General features: G+C 48.5%; 1 protein-coding gene across 3 annotated transcripts in view; it reads right to left on the reverse strand.

The window, feature by feature from the left end:
- LOC116952930 (mannosyl-oligosaccharide 1,2-alpha-mannosidase IA-like) overlaps nucleotides 1-26,438 on the reverse strand; it is a 443,203-nt gene that overhangs the window by 119,637 nt on the left and 297,128 nt on the right. For all 3 annotated transcript variants that reach the window (XM_032972670.2, XM_076074611.1, XM_076074612.1), the window contains one exon: nucleotides 23,952-24,032. In XM_032972670.2, the coding sequence (XP_032828561.2) occupies nucleotides 23,952-24,032 (81 nt within the window). The remainder of the gene's footprint in view (nucleotides 1-23,951; nucleotides 24,033-26,438) is intronic.

Here is a 26,438-nt window from a genome sequence, read left to right on the forward strand (position 1 = left end):
CCCGTGACTCGTGAACGTTGAACGCGATGGCCCCCTCCTCTGTACCAAAATATAAACGGCCAAGAAGGCACGCGCAGACGCGTCAAGAAAACCACGCAATGCGTTAACGAGCACCTTTGCCCCTCGCCTCAACATGCTTAATTAATGTACGGGCAGATTAATGCTCGACAGCGCAAACAGAGCACTGCACACATGCAGAAGTACTCTCACACACGATTAAAGCTCCCTCCCCGTGTTAAGTCTGATGGGATTTAGACAGTGGCAGTTTTTTTTTTCATAGTGGGCTAAATTAATGGTTCAGATGACTAAATGTGCTTCTGTTTCTCACGCTCACACTATGTAATAATAATAATAATATTCTTTGTTCTTTCGGTAAAGTCACGTAGAAGGGAAACAATAAAATAATAAAAAATGGGAATCCCTGCAGTCATGAAAGCATTAAACAAAAATAATTATAATGTAGAGCCCTTCGAAATTAATTGCTGGATGAAGGCCTCCCCATGTCACATCAGTCACTGGGTTTGTTTGACCATACTTCGCCAGTGCGAGTTATTTTTTCCTCATCGGCTGAAGATTAGAACGTGTTATCTGGTGCACTCGGCATCACCCTATAACTACAACGGACGAAGTGAAACGCCGTTGCTCTGCCACACTGGACTGCGATCACACCGGGCTGCGTAAGTTCTATATTTATGTAATACTACTTATTTATCCATCCAGGAAAGCCATACTAAGTCGTATGCTTCTTTTTCAGGAAAGTTCCTGCTGCTACATGGGTTTTTTATTTTAAGATGTTTGCAGCCAATTAATGATTTGGTCACGTGGGAGGAAACCAGAGCACCAGGAGAGAACCCAGAAGTGTGAGGGAGCAACGCTCGATTTCTGTACAGATGGAAACAGGTGGCGATCGATCCACTTGCTGTAATCGCCTTCTCCTGGCGAGCTAGGGCATAGCACCTCCTCGACGCCCACGAAAACGGGGTTTTAACAACATTTGTGCGGTGATTCACCAACCCTCGCTGCCGCCACAGTGCTGGATTACAGGCCACGTGCATAGCCTCAACTGCATGACATCAAAAGTACGTGGAATATTGTGCCCTGTGTGTGTGTATACTGCATATGTATATACGCGTAAATTAAATATACGGGGAGCGGTAGTTTAGCGGTTATAGTGCTGCGCTACAAACCTGGCAACCAGAGTTCGATTCCCGCTCATGAACCAACATCCAGAGACGATTATCTGATCCGGTGCTGGGCCTCCCCTCGATCGACTCAGGCTCCCAATTGAGTACCTGGTGTGATATGTAAAAACATTTCCACGAGGGAGACAAAGGCAGGCGGGCGCGGTGCTGACAATCCACCCCCTCGTGTGATGTGCCGGACTTTATAGGCGCTCCCTAACTCCACTTGGCTACATGGAGAATCTTTGTTTTTTGTTAAATATAAAGATCCTCCGTATAGCCTTTTACAAACTGTTGGGGCAAGTGTTGTTAGCGAGCACATATGAAGGCCAGAATGACACACGAGTGGGTGGGTGGCCAACACCACACCCGACCGCCTTTGTCTCCCCAGTGTTGATGCTTAAACACCACACCAGGCACTCATTAAAGGCCGAGTTGACCTAGAGGAGGCCCAGGCCCGATTCAGATAATCGTCACTGGAGTTGGCCGTGAGCGGAAATCGACTTCTGGAAGCAGGGTTCAGAGCGCAGTGCAGTGCGCTAACCGCTACACTACCGCTCCCCACAATATACACACACACACACCGTTGTACTACACATAGCAATACTATCCTCTGTGAGCATAATGTCCACGTGAGCATAATGTCCACGTGAGCATAATGTCCACGAGAGCAACCGAGGCCACTTACTCGAGTAAATCACAACCAGAGTGCGATGACATTCCATTTCAAAGCACGCACAAGCAACCGCTTACTGCAGCCCGAGCAGGCGAGCGGCCAACCCCTTGCCAGAGCGGTCGGTCGCCAACGACGGTGGAGCGGGACGCGTTGGAGCAGCGTGACCGCTCGCGATGCTCCCGAGCAGAAACGCACGACATGAAAGTTAAAGTGGGGGGGGGGGGGGGGGAGAGGTTGCGGTGGGGGTGCCCACATTCTGTCTCCCTCTCTCTGGCGGTGTATTTTGTGTGCACGCACGCACGCACGCGAACACACACAACAGCTTTCAACACATGTCGGGGCAGGGGAGAGAGAGAGAGAGATAGATGCATTTGCATATAAATTATACAGGGGGAAGCTCGTTATATTAATGAGGCAATGACAAAGCAATCAAGAAATACATTTGTTGTTAAACTGTGCTGTCTGAAGGTTTAATTTTTCCACCCCACCCCCACCTCCCCATCAACTTTTAATGAAACGGTAATGTTGTTATAATGTAATGTAATAGTTAACACCATTTAATAAAACAATGAGGGCTCTTAACTCGCGCTCGCTCGCTGCCCGTAAAAAAATAAAAAAACGGCGTTCCGCGTGTTTTTGGCGACGCCTTGTCGAAGGGTGCAGCTCGCCGGCTTGACGAGCTATTGGTGGGGCCCCTTTGCTGCTGAGCCCTAGGTTGAACTCCTGCTCGTGGTCCAACAACAACCTCGTGCTCATTAATCTTTGTTTTTTTTTCTTTCGGTAAAGTCACGTAGAAATAAGAAGAATAAAATGACATAACACACGACGTTTCGATTGCAACACGAGCAATCATCATCAGGTAGAGGAAACACATAACCGCGGATATATATACACAGACCTTAAGTAGGGGGAATTAACACAGATATACCAGGGGATACAGAGAGATGGAACGTCACACTAAATCAAACAGGGTTTAGCAAAATTTGGAAACTATATAAAGCAACACAGACGGTCGGTTAAAACACAATTAACGCGTGGTCTGGTTGAATACACTATTTCAAAGATTGTTAAATTGTAAGTTAAGTGTGAAATTTAAGATAGTGACAGAATACTTAGCGTAGAGAGACCTATGGGGGGAGACACGCGCACGGTTAAGAAGTAAAGCAACTCTGTACCGAGGCTTTAAGTAGCTAGAGATGGAGGGGGGCTGGGACTCATAGACAATGGGACACAAATTATCATGATATGAGTTGTCAGGCACACAGAGAGGGGGTGCAGAAGCACACACTTAGAGGCACCCAGGTACACAACTATATGTAGAGACAACACAGCGACATAAATCCAATTCAAGACACAAAAACCTTGTGCTCCTTCGTAAGGCTGCTGATGTTGATGAGCAACGTGCTGGAGATTTTTGTTTTTGACACCGACGCGGACGGAGCTGGACGTAGCCGGCCGCACTAGTCGGCGGAAACGGAGCGAACGCGAATGTGCAAGTGAGTTTAGAAAAAAAACCCATCATCGCTGCGATGACGCCTGCTTCTTCGCTTTCGTGAATCGGGCATCGAGTCGTTGAAGGTTCCGCGGTTTTTGTCACGTGAACCATCGCCCATCAAGGTCCCGCGAGAATGCATCGATTTGAATGTTCTCGCGGTCACGATACCATGCGTCTTATCGGCGTGCTTTGGGAGGACCGTTCATTTAACGCGTAGGCAAACTGCGGCTACGTTTGGGGCAACCGAGCAAAACGGCGATGTGTAAATATAAGTTTCAGAAACAAAGACGGTCGTGCAAATGCGACGGTAAAAATGACACAAATCACAGCCCCAAAATTCGTGACAATCCATTCACAATTTTGTACGTAGGCTCTTATGACCCATGTTACGACTCGTAATGAGTGTAAATAGTTCGGGGATAATATTCAGTTAAACGTCATTATACATTTGTAAAAACAAGTCTGCTTGATTTTCAACAATTCAGTTTGTTGAAAAAATAAAATCGATTCGCATATTTTTCAATGACGTGACAACTTGATTTGATTGGCTCGGCCGGGTGGTCGGGAGTTATAAGTTAAGAAACTGACATCATACCTACGTGACGATCTAACCCAAAGTAAACTAATCATGAAACAATCCATGGGATTGCCATCGAGAGGAGAATTGTCGCAAGTCGAATTACCGGGCCTCCGGTAATTCGACTTGCTGGCATGGCTCGGTCGTAAAACGTTGGCATTGGGGACACAACGGGGGCGGCCAACAATCGTCACGAGCAATAGATGCTCGCCGACAGCAGAGGTCCAAATTCCCATTAGACTCGTCGCGTTGTTCACGCGAGGAATTGACGAAGCATTCCCTCTGTTCTGAGGCAGATGTTGAAGATCCCGTGAAGTTACTTTGAACGGCAGGCTACTAATTGTCAAGGGTCATCAACCGAATCTGTTGATTTAAAGATGACACACATCCAGATTCTTTAACCACACTCATGCTCATTTCTACGTAACTGCAGGCACATCAAGTTACGAGTGATGCCCTCTACATACCCAGGAATGGCTAAAATATTTAAATAACAACCACCACCACACGTCTAAGGAGACAAACACCGCAATATATTTAAAAATTAGTTTTGTGTTTAGTTTGTTGTCCTTCGCACGCACCTCCGAATAACACGGTTGGCTACGTATGGTACAAAATAAGTTCAATATACGTACATGCATCAGAGCAGACGTGTCCAGAAACCCACTTGCTGTACTCTTTACATCTTCAGGATTGGCCACCTCGACCAAGCGGTTTTGGAGTTTCAATGAAAAATTCTCATCTCTGTGCACGATCCACCAACCCTGCCTCCAAAACAGGGGATGGACTCTAATTGTACGCTATTTTATTATACAGCGTCTTCAACTCAGGGTGCTCGACTTTGTTTGAACAATGGTGACACGCAATGGAATGATTTAGATGGCAGGGGCGGTGCTGATAAGAGGGGTAACTGAGGGGATCACGAAAGGGTTGGGGAGGGACGAGAAGGAGTGGAGGGGTGAGGGGAGGGGAGAGGTGAGGGGAGGGGTGAGGGGAGGGGAGGGGTGAGGGGAGGGGTGAGGGGAGGGGAGGGTGAGGGGAGGGGAGGGGTGAGGGGAGGGGTGAGGGGAGGGGAGGGAAGAGGTGAGGATTCACGGCTGTGAGCCACGCGCTGGGCAGGAATGAATCTCAACGGGCCTGTCGCCCCACTCGCCCATGGGCTGCCGCCGGTTTGAATGTGACACACAGCGCAAGATATGCCTTAAAACATGACAGCATCAGTGAGCTGTGAACAGCATCTGACTGTAACGAGATGGTGCTTATAGGGACGCCAGTGTATATTACAGAAACACATCCGTGAATAGATAACAAGGAACAATCTTTTGCGCCGTTGTGGAGAATGTGAGTGGCGAAAATAAATATACACCGACAAACACACTCACCCCCCTGCTCATATTTGTTTCCCCCCCATAAAAAAATAAAAGGTATATTTTTTACACATCCCATCAGCCACAAGGTCTTCTGGGAGTTCACTTTTTCAGAAGCATTGCTTCAATTCGAGCAACCTCCAGAGCGGTTTCGACATTTAACGTCTCACCGGCAGTCCGGCTGCCAACTAAGCTCTTTGACAGAACACAGATCCCTTAATAGAGCCTGGATAAGACCGTTTGAAGAGTTTGCTCCGTTGAGCTGCGAGCGGCTCGTTCGGGAGGCACTGCGAGCTTTTCCGCGCGTCACCGAGGGAGACATCAGTGTTCATAACGCCCCCGCCGAGATAGCTCGCGCTTAACCCACAATGCCCGTCGTGGGGAAGTGCCATCAGGAGGAGCGGTGGCGGTGGGTGCACCCAGATTGATGGCGCTGGCGCCAGCCCCAAACCCCGTAATGGGATTCCCACGTGTAATGGGCGTCAGCGGCGACTGTTGACTTTACAATGAGGTGGTTGGCATGTTGCTGGGAGCTGCCAGGTCACCGCCCACCGCTGCCATCGGAATCGTATCAAGGAAGAGCGCCTCCCTGCCCTAAAGACCGTGCCACGGTCATAATCTGTTGGTGGCCCGTCCGTGTACTGGACATCGGGTGAAAAAAAGAGAGCTTCATGGCTCATCAGATTCCTCCAGTCTAAATCAAGATTCTGATTCTGATTGCGGTGGATGGAATCAATAGGCGGAGGTTCGGCATTCCCATCGTGTGGGACCCGGTCTGTGTGTAAGATCACCACCGCTGCATTTCCACCAAAGTGGTTACTCGAGAGATGGATGGGGAGAGCAATGAGAGGGATTTCATCCAGAGGTCGAAAGATGATGGCTGCACATAACGATGACTTGAGGCAAATGATACAAACGCGGACATCATCAATGATGGAAGACCAGCATTTGTTTCTGTTTGCGGGGCCCAGTTACTCAAATGTTTACGCAGAAACGAAATACCTCGGCCGTGGAATGACGCCCCCAATCATCCTCACGTTCCAAAAGTGCGATAAAACTGACTTGAGGAATTACAGCCCCGTACGGCGCGGACGTAAATTGTTCACGAAAATCATTGGGAAAAGAAATAGAGTGGCGGACAGAGCGGCCAACCAACACCGCGACGAGTAAGGCCCAGCTTCAGAGAAAGTTTCCTCACCATCGACCATACACACAACACATGACGATCAATCAGATTCCGGAGTGGAAGAATAAATATCAAACGCCATTAAGCCTGGCCTTTGTGGACTACGAAAATGCATTTGACTCGGTGATAATTGATGCGAGTCTTCGCCGAGCGCTCGCAAACAAATGCCTAAATAATAACTAAAAATGAGAAAACTCACATTTACGAAAAAAAGGAAACGGCTCCGGACAATGAGAAGTGTTTACCCACAAACAAATGTACGCGAATATTTTTGGAAGCGGTCCACGTTTCTACGTTTCGAAAATTTCCTTGAGTAATTTTTTTCATTCTGGAAGGAAACCAGATTTCCACTGCTAACCATTGCCGTGACCGATTCGATCATTGGGGGTGCCCCCCTTCAGATTCCAAAGGAACGTTATTTACACATTTACACCATTCGGGCTGCCCGCTAGCAACCCACTTGCTGTGCTGCCTCACGAAGCGCCACCTCATTTCCCTGCAGGAGGCGCGTTCGACACACGAGGACTTGCGCCTCAAGCCAGCCTCCAAATGGCCGAATTACTCGGCGAGAATCATCAATAATTTCACGTCGGTGCCAGACCGCACAACGACAACAACACACATTCCCTCGATAAAACCGCCGCTCGCTCACCATGGCTATCCTGGCGGTCTTCACCAGCGTGCACGGTGGTTCTTGTGCCTTTTGCATGTCTCTCTGGTCGCATGGATTTCTCTCCGGGTCCTCCAGTTTGTTTTCCCCTTCCACGTTCAGAAATATCCGTTTAGAGTATTTGGCTGCTACACATTTCCCACACGTGATGATGAGCCACTTCGTTGAGCTATCATTTGTGGCCAGGTCGCTTCTGAAAAAGAGCTACATAGCTCAGTGGGCCTTACTTGGTAAAATGAATCGTTTAAATAGCGAAAAAAAATTTAAATAGTGATTTTTTTTTTAAGCACAATGGAGACGAGCGAAGAGGCAGTGCTTGACTCGGGCGCCCGACGAGGGGTTAGTCCGTGACGCCGCTAATGACTCAAGGCAGAAGTAAGGCAGCACGTATATTAATGAAGGGTGTGTGTGTGTGCGTGCACGTATGTTGAACCTCTTTCGCGCCGTACGTAGTCAACCGTGCTAATCGGAGGTGCGGGGGAAGGACAACAAAAGGCAGTTCTCAAGATATGGGTTTTCAATCCAGATGGTGTAAAAGGATGCTTGGGTTACATGGAATGATATTGCCCCAACGCTCCATTTCAATAAATTCTATTTCACAGACTCGATCCCTAATTGGCAGTCAATATGAACATCTGACAGCCTATTCCGACACACGACCGCAGTTATTCCAAGTTAATTTCATTACAATAGATTTTTTTTTTACACAATAAATAACCTTTTCTACATTGCATTACTGTTATTAATGTAAAGACATGTTACTCGGATTTGGTAAACAAGCTACACTACGCTTTGGCATTGTTTGTCGTGTTTTAGGTGCATGAGTTTTTGCAAATTGCTGCAACTGTTAAACCTTACAAAAGACAGAGTTTTAGATATAGCGCGGCTGCTGATGAGTCTGATGATAATTATACCACTGCTGCTGCCGATTCTGATTACAATACCAATGCTGCTGCTGATTCTGATGATGATTATATCAATGCTGCTGCTGATTCTGATGATTATACCAATGCCGCTGCTGATTTTGATGATAATTATATCACTGCTGTTTATTCTGATGATAATAATATCAATGCTGCTGCTGATTTTTATGATAATATCAATGATGCTGCTGATTCTGATGATGATTATACCAATACTGCTGCTGATTTTGATGATAATTATACTGCTGCTGATTCTGATGATAAGTATACCGCTGCTGCTGCTGATTCTGATTATACCACTGCTGCTGCTGCTGATTCTGATTACAATAATACCACTGCTGCTGATTCTGATGATTATATCAATGCTGCTGCTGATTTTGATGATTATATCAATGCTGCTGCTGATTCTGATGATTATACCAATGCTGCTGATGATAATAGAAATGCTGCTGCTGATTCTGCTGATGATTATACCAATGCTGCTGATGATTCTGATGATTATACCAATGCTGCTGCTGATTGATGATTATACCAATGCTGTTACTGCCGATTCTGATGATAATAATAATATCAATGCTGATTATGATGACGACCTCTGATGCTGCTGTTGCTTGAGACGTCAATCACGAACGTTTTCCCGACGAAGCTCTGAGCAGCTTGAGTGAACCATCGACGTATGATGATGCTGAATTCAGTCGTGAAAAGTCTCAAGTCACCGGTATGAAGGAGCTACAGTCATTTAGAATTGAATCAATACACTTTGCCACGTACGGAAAATGTATTTGCAAAAGTGAGAATCTTGTCGGGTGACGGACGGGTTAAGGACAAAAAGTTTGGCATGAAACTATCACTACGTGGCCGAACTCACGGGCAAATATGGATCAAATACATTCTATTTCCCATGCACGCGCGTGTATGTGTATGTGTGGGGAGTGGTAGTGTAGCGGGTAGTGTCGCGGATAGCGCGCTGCGCTACGAACCCAGCTACTCGAGTTTGATTCCCGCTCATGGCCAATACCAGTCAGGAATATCTGAACCGGTCCTGGGCCTCCACTAGGTCGGCTCCGCCTCAAAAGAGTACCTGGTACGGTGTGTAAAAACATCGCCACGGGGGAGGCAGAGGTGGTCAGGCGTGGTGCTGGCCACCCAGCCCTGTGTGTGCCGTGCCGGCCTTCACGGGTGCTCGCTAACAGCACTTTCCCCCAACAATATGTCAAGGCTATACGGGGGATCTTTGTATTCGCCGTGACGCCACCGCCACTTAGTGACAAATGGCAGCTGTTGTTGTTGTTGTTGAGACCGCTGCGTGGCTGCACGTGTCACGGCCCCGTGGTTTTCGGGGGCAGTTGCGTGGCGAGCGGCCGCTCGCACTCACGGCAAAAGTCGATAGGAATAGTGGGGAGTGGAGGGGAGGGGGGTGGAGGGGAGGGGGGGGGGTGAGAAATGCGAGAGGTAATGAGCGGGCGTCGCGGCACGGGTGGTGAAATATGGATGGCCCCGGTTTTCCTGGCTCCCGTCGGGAATTAATTCTCCATCTCAGATGCACTCATTAATCACTTCCCATCGTCCCCTTGCTGCGAGCAATACATTATTTTATTTTTTTAAGGTGCGCTTTTGCGCTTAGTCAGTTACGTAAAAAAGAGAAATGGCGGGAGGAAAAATAACGTTCACAATAATAATGATAGCAATATATAATCGCAGAGAAAAATAATAATATGGAATGAGACGCATAGTGCATACCTCACGGGGCATCAATGGCCATGTCAGAGCACTGACCCAAAACCGCTTAGAACCTGGGTTCAAATCCTGGGGTCAGTCAATCCCACTCAATGGAAGTGAGAGTAGGTCCCTATCCTGCGTCAGGTTGGCATCTGCCGGCCACCAATGAATGACCGAGCACAGAACCACGGTACAATATCGCACGTAATTTTCGGCGGAGGCAGCTCTTTAGGCTTGATTGACAGGTGGACGGGAAGTGAATCAATAAGTGGCTTCCTCGAGGTCTTCTTCGCGAACCCCCCGAGTGTCTGGAGAAAAACCTGAGGCACCGCGGTGGAGAGACGTTAACTACCTCGCCTGGTATACAGGAGGTCGTAGGTTCGATCCTGACCCTGACGCCTGCTGCTGTAGGTTTGGAGTTTGCATGTGCTCCCTGTGGTCGAGTGGATTTTTCTCCGTGTCCTCCGGTTTTATCCCTCAACACATTTAGAAACATGTGTTTCACAGCATTTGGCTGCCATACATTTACACACGATAAGCCACTTTCCGTTGAGCTATCATTTGTGGCCAAGGTCGCCTCTGAAAAAGAGAGCTGTATAGATCAGTGAGGCCTTACCATGGTAAAATAAAAGTAGTTTAGTTTTAAATGTGGAGGGGAACACACTCACACGCTGCACCGTCAGGCCAGAGACGAGCTTGCACCAGCGCAAGTCGAGACATCTGGAACACCGCCGCCAGCCACCGGTCATCGTAAATGCGCCGAGCGTCTCTCAAACCCCCTGGTCTGCACAAGACTCGCCCACTCAAGACTCGCCTTCCCATGCAATGTAACATTCTCAGCAAAAAGCGGTCTCTTTAATTTAAATTTATTTCGTAAATTTTTACTTACTACTTAACTTTCTCATGCGATTCGTTGCGCACTGCCGCATTTTATTTTGCGCGCGGTTGCAATTTACTCTGCTCAGTCGGTGTCAGCCGCTGAGGGCGTGATGGGGTTTCTAGTCTCATTCCTGTTGCTGTATGTCCCCTGCACCGTCACCGTTCTGCTGTAATGTGCACTGATGCCCACTTCATTGATGGTGATAGTGGCACGTAAAAATAAAGACCGATTGACTGACCTACTTTCCGTACTATCTCAGACCTCCTCGCTAAAGCAGACTCCGATCCTGCGGAATGTGGTAAGTGTGCGCACATTGGTGGTATAATTGAATGACAATGAGTAACAAGAACAATTGAATGCGGTTCCCTTGGTCTTCCAACACACTCATCACTGTTGGAAGTCCTGCGTCAAATAATGAAAATTTCATGTTCCCATGGAAGGGGTCAGTATCTCTAAAGGACAACCACTCTTGTCTTACTGTGGACATGGCGCTCAAATTCATTTAAACACAAGGGGTGCGGGGCGGGGCGGGGGGGGGGGATGATGCACTGAGTCGATTCCCGACTGGGAATTAAACTTTAAATATTTTGATTGGAAAGCCTCAAGGAATGTAAAGCCTCACGGCCAATTTAGTTAATGAGATATTTTTGAACGCGGGATGAAACTGGAACATCCACAGACACGGTGAGTAGCCCACTTGCTGTCCCTACAGCCGAGTATACTGGAATTTTTCACAGCAACCGATCATCTCTTTGCCATTGCACACACTCGGCTTAACTCTGGCGCTGGCAAAACAATACATGCTCGAGGCAAGTATTGTCATATCTACCACTGCAACAACAACAACAACAATAAAAAGCCCCTACGCATTTGTTAACGTAATATAACCTTAAACACGCGAGAACCCAGCGAGATTCCCTAGCTCTTACGCAAAGGGAGAGCTGTGGCGCTTCGCAATCACGTGAGAGCACTTTGCTTCGTCGTGTGCGGGCCCGCAAGATTGACCAAGCGCCATCGCCTACTCGCGAGAACGACGACGACGCCGACGCCGCTACCGCCGCCGCGGGGTTCTTCGGTCCCGTCCGCCACGACCGCCACCGTCCACCGCCACGACAACGCACGAGGGGAGGGCCGCAATCCGCTCAACCATCACGCGTGGGGAAATTACCACGGCGGCCGTCTCGCCAATCGAAGCGAGCTGACGGGCTTGCTAGCACACGTGCTGACCACTCGCTGGCTGCCCCCGGCCACCGGCGGTGAACGAGTGAATAATTTACGGGAGTAAAACAAATTGGAGGCCTGGTGGGGGGTGGGTGGGGGGAGGGCTTCTGGCTGTGTCCGGGCACCAAGCCAGCACCACCGAAATCCTGGCTTGCCAAACCGACTTGGCACAGTCTCTTGAAAATGAAATGAAAGAAAGAACACGTGGATAAAAACACCTGTCTTCAAAATAGAACCTCACGGATGATTGGTGGTGTCTATTCCGTGTATAATTAACACACCGGTTCTTCACATACCCGAGAACGCCTCACTGGATGTGAAGCCTCTTCTGGTCAGCGAACTCTGGCCCAGCCGGTATTGTGCGGACGGAATGTAAATGGCATTTGTGTAAGCCGTCGACACGGACGCTGCCTGCGGAGAGGTCATAACCTACTCGCAGCACTGCTTCCTAGAAATACCGCCACGTTGCCCTGGCAGGTGACTGTCCTAAAAACGAATTCCCCATGTCTAGATGATCCACCTACCCCACCTGCAAGCCACTGCATGAAGGGTGCTCACCACCACACTGAATATAATCGCATTGCTGCGTCTGCTGCTTTGCTGCCCTTTCGTACCCTCATCGTTCCCTTCTCCGAAGTCACAGGAACGATGAAAAACAATATATATATTTGCACCCAATCCGCCTGCCCCTTTCTATTGTAACGTTGTTCCCCTCCAACAAAACAAGGTGGACAAAGGACAGATGGGAGAAAAACACCACACCGTACGCGTAATCAATCTGCGCGATCGGTCCGGGCGTCGCCCAAGAAGCCAAATAAATTTAATGAAAAGCTACGAACGCCTGTCGAGTAAACATGACGCTGCCAACCGGTGCACCGCGCGATCCGCAGCCTCACTTTGAATGTGCGAGCAATCGCTCCGCACCGCGCATTCTGAAATCAACGAAGCAAGCGTCATTATTCGTCAACATTATTACGACAAACTATTAATAGTAAATATTAATTAATTCGTAGCATTATCAATCACAATCAATGAACCCTTTCCCATTCTAATGACGTACACGTTATTATTGATTTATTACACATTGGTGCTGATTCAATAATGCATTATTGATCGTTATTGTGAGTAATGAATATTCGTAATAAAATAATTTGATATGATTAACAAATACCAATTAGATTTGAAGCTTTCGTGACTGCAGGAATTACTCTTTGGTTCTTTCGGTAAAGTCACGTGACTTTACCGAAATAACCAAAGAGTACATGATAATTAATGAATAAGAATGTATCATAATATTAAAACTATATTAATAATTTATATTGCCATATTAATAATCATCATTATTATTACACTTGTGTACCCGACAGAAACCTCGTTGGGTCTCAAGACCAGTTTTCGGGGAGGGTCTTGCTCGGCTTTTTAGAGTTGGGAGCCACGCTACTACACGTGATCCCGACCGAGCAACCCGTACGGTTATTTGTCAGCATCGCTGTGAACATCGGCAACATGCACCTTGCCAACTTGAAAAACACGCGCTTGTTCACAGCAAAATAACTCGACGCATTCGTCAATTTTATTGCCTCAAGTGAAAGAACAAATTTATAATCGGCGACGTTTCCGGCAATGGATCTCGCTCATTGAAAACAGCACTTGCTGATGGTGTGTATGGTCTAATGGGGGGGGGGGGTCTCTATGTGTGTAACAACGCACGTGTGTACGTGTGTATGTCGATGTGTCTGTATGGGGAGCGGTGGCGCAGCGGTTAGTGCTGCGCTACAAACTTGGCCCGCTCATGGCGAACATCGGCGATGAATATCTGACCTGGTGCGGTGTGTTTACATCAGCATTGGGGAGACAAAGGTGGCCGGGCATGGTGCTGGCCAACCACCCCCTCGTGTTGGCCTTCATAGGTGCTCAATAACAGTACTCGCAAAAACATTCCGTGTTAAGGCTATACGGGGGATCTTTGTATGTGTATCCTACCTCTGTGAACTGGGTTTAAGCCGAGGACCGAAAGCACATCGTTACCAGTACAAGAAATTCCGAATCTCAAGCCTGTGCCTGACCCTTTCCCTACATCAACCCGGGTCGAAATTATTACTTCGTACTTTGTGGTGATCATCTCATCATTGGTGAGACCGGAATGCTCAATGTGCCAACCTAAACAGCCACTTGCTCACGGCACACTGGACACAGCAGCCGTTTGTAGTGGTTAATGGGAGCTCGGGCGTGCGCGCGCGTGCGAGCGAATTTAAATGTTGAAGAACAATGTTCCTCGGCTCAGAGTTAAGAGCATAAAGGAACCGGTGGGTTACCGTACAATGGGAAAAGGGGAGGTTCACTCAATTTAAGGGGGGCGGTGGAGGGGGTGGGCAAAAAGCCCTCCCGCCTCCTAAAAAAATTCCTCATCTCTCCTAACCACTTTTCTCTCCCGTGTGTGTGAGAAAATTAAAATGTTGAACATTACAATGGGCTCAGCGTTTGGATTATAAAGACACTGGTGGCCAAAAAGGGGGGGGTTCACTCAATTTTAAGAGGTGGTAGGAGGAAGGGGGGGCAAAGAGCCCCCAAACTCCCCCCCCACATATCCCCAAACCACTTTTCTCAAAAGTCTCGCGTGCGTGTGTGCGCAACATTAAATTTGAATGCCAAATTTCCGGCCCGTTCAAAATGAAAAGATTAATAATTGAGAAGACGTGACATTCAATGGTGGGGCGGTGGGGGGGGGATAGGGACAGTTGTTTAATAACCTCGCTCGCACACAGAGCCACCACACGGGGCCCAGCAGAGTCAATTGTCCCAGTTGAATTCCCGCTGCAGCTGCACCCCACCCCTGCCCGCATGTGACTCTTGCAATTTGATTTTTTTTTGTCCTGCCGCCGTGGTGCTGCTGTGATTGGGAGCGCTCGACTCACGGAGGGGGTGGGGGGGGCGTTCGGAGTTTATATCCCGGTCTTTGGGTTGGTGGTTCACTATCTCTCGGCGTCGATAATAACGAGGACCACTTTGCGGCAAGTCAAGAGTTAATTGTAATTGATCCATGCTTATTTTTGGTTTGAGGCCGAGCTGTAGTTACACACCAAAGTTAGTGCCATTAAACTACTACGTGGGATCGAATCTTTAAAAAATAAAATTGCTCACTGCATTGGCTATGGAAACCTACGTTTTAAGTAAATGTTCTAGAAAGAATATGTCCCGACCATCCAAAAAATTTCTGGCCCAGGCCAATGCCTCCACGAGGCTAGATGAGGAAAGACCCCCCCCCCCCCTTTATGATCAACGGTGCACAACAAAGGCACTTTGGCCATTAAACTTCATCTGTCACCGTCTAATCTCAAGTCTCTTCCTTCCGCCTTCAGCGGGATTTTCTTTTTTACTTCTCGTTTGAGCACCGCTGACTGACGGGCAGGCATCCCGCGCATCGCCCACGGGGTTACGGCACAAGCCACGCCGGGCAGCTGGGGGGGGGGGATGGGTGGGGATGGGTCCTCCCATCCGCGACGGGGAGCCGAGAGGCGTGCCACGGTGAGGGGCCAGGGGGTCGCCGGCTCACACAGCAGATGGCCGCTGCGCAAACACGGGCACGAGGATTTCGCGGGGATAGCGGCGACGCGTGCCATCGCGGCGTCCCTCCCCCCGGGGGGACGGGCGGCGTCTCTGTGAATGTCACGTCCGTCGGCTCCCCGCAACGGCGGCAGCGGAGCGCAGGGGCGGTCGTGCCCCATCTGCGAGCGAACGCGTGCCGGCGCATGCTTCTTCTTTTCGCACGGCTCGTGCAGATGCAGAGCAGCGACTGCAATTTCACATTCAGGTGGTCAAGGCAGACGGCCGCGTCAGCAGGAGCGGCGGAGCGCATCGCCGTGACGTCCCCGTGGTATCTGCGGATAGGGCATCGCGTCGTGATACGGTCTGTTCTGGATGACCACAGTCGCACGCTGGAGAGTTTCTCATCTTGCATTTGTACATCAGGTATCCCCACCTGACACGGTTTGTGCGGATGCCTTTGAAGGTGGACCATCAGCTTCGTGGATCCGGGTCTGATCAATGCCAACGCATTGGTTCCCAGTCACAGATCTCATCAGTGGCGAGTGAGATCAGGATTGGTCCAGAGACTAAGTCGAGGTTTTACAAAGCCTGAAACGAGTAGCTGGTGTGGTGTGTGCAGGGTCGCCACTAGGGAAACAAAGACGGCTGACCACACACCTCCTCGTGTGCCATGTCGGCCTGCACGGATCTGAACTAAAGGCCTTTTTATTCATCCAGGCAAAACACTGAAAATTAGGGAATGCATTTTTGGACATTGCAGCGATTTATGTAAATGAGCCGTAATTATTTGTCAACTCCACCACCTCTCCCTCCTGTGAATGTTTCCTGGCTTGGCTGGGATGTTGGGACTGTGGGCTGGGATTTTGGGAATGTGGGCTGAGATGTGTGCGTAGTAGACCTCGTGGACTAATTTCTCTCTTGTTGTGAAAACTCGTTTTCGTTGTTATAGCGCTTTCTTTGTTTTGGTGCCATTCACTTATTTTTTAAAATTAATTTTAGATTTTGCTTGGTCGTAGTAGAGTTGTTAATTTGCTTGGTAGTGGCCCCATATGAGTTTTTGGTCCTCATTTTTAATTAATGCGCAGCGTTATGGGATGCTATTAGCATGAATGACGCGATAAAAAAATGGAAGTATTTTTTTATAGGTTCTGTTGAAGGCTACGTTGGAGATATTTGTCTTTGTAAACGAGGATGTGTGTGTAATGATCATTGGCTTAGCAATCCGCATGCCGTGCTAACATCTGGGGGAAAATCTGTGTTCGATTCCTTGCTATTCACACCAGTGGCAAAAGTTGTCTAAAACCTGCTCCACAGTCGAAGTGAACTCTGCCACGTCACGAGGTGTGTATACATCGGCAACGGGAAGGAAAAGGTAAGCTGGGCATGGTGCTAGCAACGCCAGCGCAATGAGCGTGATGTTGGCCCCTAGCAAGTGCCTGCTAATGGCAATCGCCTCGACGGTCTTTGAGACTGCCCAGTCGAAGCACAAAAGCGTTCGTATTTCTCCATTGCTAATGCGCAACGCGCATTGCTCAGCAGAGAGATACGAGTTTTAATAGTTTCACGTCTTGCCGTGAGACACGGAGAGACAGCGTTTGGAGAGACAAATGGAGCCGCTGGAAGGGAATGGAGTCACAAAGAAACCAACAGAGATGCAGAGACAAATGGAGGACATGGACAAAGAGAGAGAGAGAGAGACAGAAGGACGAACTGGGGTTCAGTCAGTTTTTCTATAACGCCGTGTGTTTTCATGACGCAAACTGGATATATCGCGATGAACGTATGAGGGAATTTTTTGTTGATAACGTAGATGCGAATTGGCTACAATGCGATCTCGTGAACAGAACAACGTCATGGGAGTAGTTTTAAGCGGTTTGTACGGCTGTCTTGGCGTAGCATCATCACACAAGGCAGTGGAATGCTGCTGGATGCTTCTAGATGCTACCCACGCGCCTCAAATCTTTGTTCAGCCTGCGTAAGCATCTCACAGTGCTATCGTGGACTGTGCTTTACCCTACAATTCTGTATTATTTATTATAAAGCAATTTTTTCCATGACGCAGTGTTCTTCAGGAGCGCAGTGACAGAGTTATATGGGCACAGGCTGTATACAACAACAAATAATGAAGCCTTTATCAGTTTTAAATTCTGGCCTATTTAGCCGATTAAATTAGAATAAGTTTTTCTCCATATTCGCACGGTTAAATTTACTCCTAAGGGGATGACACTCTTAGCGTGTTTCCTACAGCACAATCATTAAAGTAGGCATGACAGTAAATTTGACAAATGTTGTGCAATGTTTATTGCTTTGCTTCATCACTTGTATGTTGTGCGCATTAATGCAGGCGCAAAAGTACATGGCAATAATGCATGCAGGTGTTCGTGTACCGCTTGCAGACACTACAAGTGCGACGGTTACCATCATGACTAAACATTTTTTTCATCGAATCACCGTCGTTGAATCGTAACAATGTATCTACTTGGAGGGAGGTGAATTCTATTATTCCTCTCCCGCTCACAGCCGTGGACTTTAGTCCACTGTGGCCACACAATCCACAATCCCAGACCAGATATTTCGCTTGTCAGTTCCACCTGGGTTGCCATCGCTTCGGCAGTTTCGATATCGTCACCTGACAAACAGTGTCCATTTGAAATGAGCAGATTAGCAAGCTCTTATTTTCCGTATAACTCAATCGGTGAGACTTAAAGTTACGCGACCTTAGGTGGTACGAGTTTCTGCTCAGATCCGCACACTTAAAGACTGACAGCTCGCCGCGAATGCATCCCCAATCCTGCTGCAAATTGCAGCAGGACAAACTTGCCCCAGGCCACAAACGCTGCCCGTTTTGCAACCTGGTGTTTCGCAGACGGAAGGGCCCCTAAAACCCAAAACGCTTTGCATGTCCCGAAGCGTGGCAGCGGAGCAAAAAGGCGCTCCGGCTGTCGTCTGTGTTTTGCCAAGACGCGACGGATGTCCCACGTGACCCCGGTCGCCAAGTGTGGGCACAGCAAGCGCAGCCAAACCGGGGGGGGGGGGGGGTGAGTGGGGGGAAGGGGGTCGAGAGCGTGGAGCGCCAGTGCCTCGTTATGTACGTATGTTGAACTTAACGAAATAACAGTGGCGAGAATCGTGACGTGAACCCACGTGTTGTGTGACGAGGTACTCATTACCGACCCCGTACCAGAGCTGCCGGGGGTTTGACTCTGACCCAGGAAACGGTGGTCAGCCCTAAGTCACCGCAGAACAGGGCCCAGATGCAGTCACCTTCATCAATGGAAAATGAAGAACGGTCCGCATTGTGACTGCTGCAGTCAACAGAGCCAGACCTATGGCTCACATGGTCCAACATTTACGTCACCACCGATTCACAGATGATAGATCATACGTATATATGCTGAACTTCTTTCACACCGTATATAGCCAGCCGTGCTAATCGCAGGTGTGGGGGGAAGGACAAAAAACGATACACAAAGGGTAGTTCTAAAGATATTACTTTTCAATCGAGATTTATATTTGCTTCACTGCAGTACTTTATTTTATTTGGTTTCGTTTTCTCCATTTTTGGTGACCCGGGGTCGCTCGTGCGAACGAGACTGCCATCCCGGTCTCCCGAGTCATCACTTCTCGCCCAGTTCAACAAAACCAACTTGAAAGCTGAAAGAACTAAAACTCCATGAGGCTATCCACATATACAAACACAGAGACAATTTCAACCGAGAAGATGGATTCTGGCTTAGCAATCATTGGAAGGATTTGGTAAACCATTTCGGGCCTTAATTGATTGCTCACGCTTAAGGTGGCTTTCAGACCGCATCCATTATTTTCGTCTCCCCCCTCCTCTTTTCCGAACAATGATGGACTTGTCCATCTGAATAACTGCCAAATCGCTCTCCGTGGTGCTAACGTTAAAAATAACTGACACTTTTTTCAAAATTTCTTGCTGTGGTTTTCACACCTGATGATGATTGCTTGTGTTGCAGTCGAAACGTCGTGAGAATTTTATTGTTTTATATTTCCATTATTTTATTGTTTCCCTTCTACGTGGTGACTTTACCGAAAGAACCAAGAATATATCTAAAACTCTGTTTCCATACGGGGAGAAAACGAAGAGGTTCGAGTGAGTGACTGCTCGTTCGGCAGCACGGAGTCTGTTTGGCACTCATGTTCGTGTGCGGTATTTTGGCTTTCATGGACAACGATTGCACTACAGCTGGGTGGCTCAGTGGGTGCAATGCGTTGGGACTATTTAGAATTATTTTGCTGATATGTCCAAATGTTGAGCTATCGTTTGTGGCCAGGTCGCTTTTTAAAAATTAGCGAATACCTCAGTGGGCTTTGTCTGATAGGATGGGGATGGTTTAGTTTGATTTTGTATGTGTCTGGGTGATTTGTTTACATTTCTTGAACTCTGCACTCCTATCGTGTTTTTGTAACTGTTTGTAGTTGTAACGTTCTTACCCGCCCCGACTGGACATCTGTGAAAAAGAGCTTCATAGCTCATCGGATTCCTCCTGCAGTTTCAAATTCAGATTCTCATTCTGATTCTGCGTAAAGAGCACGGAGCCCCAAGCGTGGCTCAGGGTCCTGCGTTCGAATCCTGGCAGCCACCCGGCATGACGCAAGGTGAAGAGCCACATCACGGATACCAGATCACAGATGGGTTAGAGGCATCTCAGGGGGAGATACTGATATGATAATGTCGTGGCATTGAGCCGGCACTGCTGACACCATGGGTTCAAATCCAAGTCCCACTTACTTGTCAATTTAAATCGCCATTTGACAAGTGCGGCCAGTCTGATGGTCTCAGTCCGGTCCCCGAGGACTGACCAATGACACCGTATTTGCATTGGGTGTCTGCCGTGGGGTAAAGCCCCATGTGCGTAACCTGAAGGAGCACACCGCGATGCAAGCTACAGAGACCTAATAAGGACACGGAGGAGTTGAAGTGCATTCTGTGGTGACATATTCCCGGGCCGATCCCCGTCCTTGACGTCAGGATCGGCGTGCCGGAAGGGATGTGACATTGCAAGTGGCGGCGACGAGTACAGACAAACACAGACTGATTAACACGTAGGCTTTCGCGACAAATATGATCCACAATACAGCTTTAACAACAGATATATTTACGCGATCTAACCCTAAACACCTGTATTATGAAACATAGACTGACAACACCAACGACTGAGACTGTCCACCAACACCACGACATTGTCTCCACCTCACGATCTTCAAGACCTCCCACTGCCTCGCTCCTTCATTCCTCTACCCGCCCTTGCTTCCTCCCTGCTCCCCCTTCAAGCGCGCGTCCGCAACCAACGGCTTCTGGTGAGGCCCCATCGTTAACCTTTGCTGCGAGTGAGGTCACTCCTCCTCCTCCTCCTCCGCCACCACTGTGATCTGGGGAATTCCCCTCTCGCTGGCCGTCGGTGCTGTAAATTCCCTGGCCCCTGCTTAAGAGTGCAGCCTCAACACCTTCTCGCTCTGTTCTTCTGCTAATGACTGTCTTTTCTTTCAGCAACAAACACAACATCCTGGCATTTGCACAAACACGCCTCCCTTTCCTCCCATCGTGATACGTGGGCACCACCGTCCTGCATCGCGTCTTTATGTGTGAATCAATTTAGATGCTGCTGCATACATACGAACTGAACAATAAGAGCAGACTAGCAGCCCTGACCCACACACCCATCCCTGCATGTGTGTATGTATGGTGAGCTTCTTTTGCACGGTACGAAGCCAACTGTGCTAATCGGAGGTGCGTGGGAAGGACAACCCTTCCTCCCTCCAGATAGACAGCCAGCCAGCCAGCAAAACTTGGCACTGCCCGTGCATGCGTGCAGGGGTGGAGGGTTTTGCACAGCGATGTCACCGCCGTGCACGCGCACTTGGCCACATGCCACCCAAGAATCCAGCCAGGAATCCAGGCAGGAATCCAGCCAGGGAACTTTATTTCCCAACACGGAGTTGGGACGCAGCCAGAGGCGGTGGCGGCGAGGTGTGGCGGGATCCGACGATGCAGTGCTAGCCACCGTGACCCCCCTCGTCCTCGATTATAATTGAAACGTAATTTATTTGCTAACGATTGATTCGGGGTCGAAATAGGGAGCATTTTCAGAGTCTCGAGTAGTTTGCACCCAAATTCGTACCTTTGTTTGCAATTACTGGTACCCGCACGTTGGCCCGATGCTCATTTCTGTCTTTCAACTTTTAAATTACTTAAAGTAATTACTTCAACGCTGCGATACAAAACTGCTGCCTTTGTTTTCGCGATCGTTATCTATTTGTGTGCATTGCTATTTTCCCTTGCAAAAGAGACAGTGGGCTTGCGACCAGTACGGGCCGTTCGTGTACAAATATCCCCGTCGTGTGGCACAGCGGTGCAGTGGCACCCCGCTAGTGCCTCACAGCAAGAGGGATTCCCACCCCCCCTCCCCCCCCCCCCGCACGAAGCCCTTCCTGCAGCGGAGTTTGGCTGCTGGGATTACAGGCAGCCAGCCACGGTGCAGAGTAGCCACCGGCACGCTTGCTCTCAAGAAGCACCGTCACCCGAAACGTCGGCTTTGTACCGGCTGTTTGCTCATCGGCGGGCCGAGGGCGGTGAAGTGAGTTACGCCATCAGTGGCCTGGCCGCAGGCTGACTCCGAATACAAAGAGCCGCCGCCGCTTCCTGACGTGCCGGTCACGCTCGTTGTGATATTGTGTTTGATGGCGTAGATGTCGGTGCGAGATTCGTGCATAAACACATCCGAAAAGGTCACGTGCGATCGAGTAAGATGGATGAGTAAGGGCTGCGGGTGAGAAGATTATGAAACTTTTTTGTTTTTTTTTAAAGCTGCTCATATCGCGGCATTGAATTTAAACTCGACGCTGATTATAAATTCAGCTGCTGCATTCCAAAAAAGGCAAATCTACTTAACTATTTTTTACAGTTTTCACAGATGCCCCAATTAAAAAGTTTTTTGCAAACCCCCCCCCCCCAAATCCTTACATAAAACATGTTGTTAATTGCATTAGTTGTTTATGTATTATACTGGTCCCCACCATAGCAATAGTGGCATTTCCAACATTGGGTTAGTGTTGTAGACATGCACCATGTGATGCACTTTGACTTGTATGACATGCACACATCAAGAGTGTGTGTGTGTGTGCATGCGTTTGTGTACGTATGCCGCTATTAGGGAAGTGATGGTGTCGCAGGTCATACCATAGCGCTATGAACCCGGCAACCTGGGTTTAATTCACGACCGCGGAAACAATCAGTGCCACGCGGTATCTGTCGGAATCTAAGGCCTCTTTTATGTCAACAACTCAGCCTGGAACTGAGTACCTGCTGCAGTGGGTAAATGTCAGGGTTGGAGCAACAAAGGCATGGGGAGGGAGAACAAACCACATCACTCTCTGCTGTGTCGTGCCAGCCTTAACCAGCGGTCACTACAGCACTTGCCCAAAACATCGCTTGCCCCTAACATCCCTTCAGTACAAATGGAGCATTGACCATATCGCTTTTGTGTGCCACCCTGCCTTAGACTGTCGACCTATATAACACGTGGGTCTGTCACCATGACCTTCCGCTTTGAGAGTCTTCATCATTGCCAAGCGGGTTTAGTTGTGCATTTTGCCTGGCGCAGCAGGAACCGTGGTGACATCACCTCGACTTAGAGGTGAATGGCACGGCCGCTGATGTCGTGCCTGTGCGTGGATAGAATTTTACATTGTGTACGGTGCTTTTTCTGCAATATTTTGCTGTCTTTTCTTGGATTTTCTGTTTGCACAAAGTGACATAGTCACTTTTAGATGTTTTCTTGTTCATATCTTTGTATGTTTGTTGCGGTTGCACCCGATTCAAGAGCCGAATGGCTCACAGGGCTATACCAAATAAATGAAACTGAAAACTGAAAACATTTCAAGTTTCAAGTTTCATTTATTAGGTAGAGCCCTGTGAGCCATGCTGCTCTTAACTCGGATGCAACCGCAACAAACAAAATTTGAACACAGAACATCTTAAAGCAAAAACATTGCGTGCATATGCCGAATATCGAGGTTCGATTTGGTGCCCTGTACAACACCAGCGGCAACAGTGATTTGAAGATGCCATACAACTCGTAATGAGGTTGGTGTTCGCGGTGGTGGTGGTGATCATAAAACACGCCAATTGTGAGGACGCTGAGAATGATGGTTTGAAGTCTGCTGACGCTGCTGGAAATGATGATGATGACAATTATGTTTATGATTACGACAATGAGATGATGGTAAGGATGACGCGATTGATGCTGCTGCTCACGCTGCTGGTGATGGTGAATGATGGATGTTAGAAATGTTGTTATTGCTGCTCCTAAAAAATTATAATGACAATGCAGCTGCTGCTGTTGATGACGATTCTGATGATCATGCTGTTGCCAATGAATGATTATCCTGATGCCGTCTCTGCTGTTGCCGCTGCTGCCGCTGACGACGGCGGTCAAGTTTAAGGACAGTCGTGCGGGGAGGGGAGGCGACCGTGCGCAGCGTACCTCCAGGCCGGACAGGTAGTAGGCGGAGATGAGTCCCCCGACAAAGCGGATGTTCACCTCGAAGACCGACACCTCCGTGTTCTGTGACCACAGAGACACCACGAGAGCACGGCTCAGGACAGGCACAACAACAACAACAAGAAAAACATCCCCAGCTCAGCACATCACCACGGCCGTCTCTCATCACCTCATCATCATCGTCGTCGTCGTTATTATTATTATCATGACGACGCTTGTTTTAACCGCGAAAACCTCACGAAGCCTCGAGACTCTTTAATGAAAGGAAAGTCCTGCCACGTTTTCGCTGGAAGGGGGCGATTTGGCAACGTGTAATCCCCATTGGGTACAAGAATAACTTTAATCGCTCTGACAGCTACAGGCTTAGTGCGGCCTGGAAGCGTATTATTAAATAATACACATTACATTTTGATTTAAAGAATTACTAATCTACAACTCATTACTAATCATAACCAATGACTGATTACTAATCGATTATATAATTACAATACCCCCCCCTCCGCCTCTAATCACTGCACCTGATATGAGTTAAGTGATGACGTCACCCTGCTGCTCTATATAAAACCGGGAGCAAGCGAGGGCTTTACCATTCTGGCGAATTGCCCGATGATGCTGGATGTATTTACCAGCGAAACGTCGTACTCAAACTGTAAATGTGGATTCACTCTTCAACACACCGGTGGGCTAAAGTAGTGAATTATTTGTCTTTTGTCAACGTGACACTTTTTTACTGATTGGCCGTGTCGGGTGGTGGAGGGTTACGACACATTTATAAATAAACGCGATCTAACCCAAAAACCTTTATTATGGGTAATTCTCACGGCCAATACCAGTTGTGTGGTGTATTTTTATTTTCAGCTATTGGAAGAAACTGGAGAACACTGAGAAAAACCCGTGCAGAAGAGGGGGGGGGGGGGGGAGTATTTATAAACTCTACGGAGAAAGGCACCCGAGTTGGGAATCGAACCCAACCGCTCTTGCTGCGAGACACGAGTGCCACCACAGTGCCACGTGTAAAACCCTGGGTGCCCTTAGGGAGGCATCAGACAAGAGCAACGTGCCGGGTGATCACCCTGGGCGCTGCTCGTCACTGTTAAGACAATCTCGATTTACGGCCCTGGCATTTTTGCCGATGTGTGCGGTTTCGAATCGGGAAGGCCGCCCTGGTTAATAGCGCAGGTGTATTAACCGTGAAAAAATATATATGCATCTTCGCCTCGCAGCGTCTGTTAAAGATGCTGTGACGTCGTTCGACGAGTAGGCCATTGTGTGCTGGCATCGTGGACCATGTTTGATAGATTACTCAAGTGGGAAACAATGACTAAATAATAATAATAATCACATATCATTAAAAGGGTGATATGATTTGCATAGACGGCAGCCATTTATTCACAATTTTAGACGTGGGTCATTAACGTTTGGACATTTGTGCCACATATGTATCACTGTCTACATATAAAAAGTACCCACGACAAACGCATTTATACTTTGCCAGAATGTAAATCGTTTGTAGAGTTAAGTGCAGCTGAGTTATGTGAACCGGTCCAGGTGCTGGCCTGGCCATTCATCGACTCACAGTCGCCATTTCCAATCTCAGCCAGTCCATTTTTTTGAACTCAACTAATTTTTTTTAATCAAATAAGGCCCACTTGGATTTTAAAGTGTATAACTCCAGTGGCTTCCTAATATCGGAAGCAGGAGCGTTCCAGACGGCCGCAGAAGCGCATGTGAAAGCGCGTGATGCAGTTTAGTTTGTTCCCGGGAGTGTTAGCTTTAGGCCATTTAGCAGCAGGGCCTTTGTAACCCATTGTGTGCAGTTCCCCTATCTCGGTGGCGTAGGTGGGGGAGGTGGCGTAGGTGGGGGAGGTGGTGTAGGTGGCGTAGGTGGGGTAGGTGGGGTAGGTGGCGTAGGTGGGGTAGGTGGCGTAGGTGGGGGAGGTGGCGTAGGTGGGGGAGGTGGCGTAGGTGGGGTAGGTGGCGTAGGTGGGGTAGGTGGCGTAGGTGGGGGAGGTGGCGTAGGTGGGGGAGGTGGGGGAGGTGGCGTAGGTGGGGGAGGTGGCGTAGGTGGGGGAGGTGGGGGAGGGAGGTGAAGAAGATGACCTCAAAATCCGTGACACGTGTACTTTTAGACGTACGTGGTGGCCAGGCCATATTCCAGGGGTGGAAGTGGCTAGCCGTGAGGTCGTATCCACGGATGCGGCGATGTACAATCAACACACCCGTGCATATATCCAAACGTTACGAACGCAAACAAAGTTATAGACATGCATGTTCGGATCAATATGTGGATACCAAGCACTTGATCTGCCTGGTGGTTTTTGTTGTTGTTGTTTAAAACGGTAGAGGTTTCGCACACTACTCAAGCCTTCTTTCTGTCACTTATCGTGGTTTACCGCAGTAAAACATTAATGAAGCGTTATCTTTCCCGTGGTGCATTTGCATACAGAGTGTTAATAAAGGATGCCGAGC

The sequence above is a fragment of the Petromyzon marinus genome, chromosome 49 (assembly GCF_048934315.1).
Source record: "Petromyzon marinus isolate PM22_M1 ecotype Great Lakes invasive population chromosome 49, UKy_Petmar_22M1.pri1.0, whole genome shotgun sequence".
Lineage (NCBI taxonomy): Eukaryota > Metazoa > Chordata > Hyperoartia > Petromyzontiformes > Petromyzontidae > Petromyzon > Petromyzon marinus.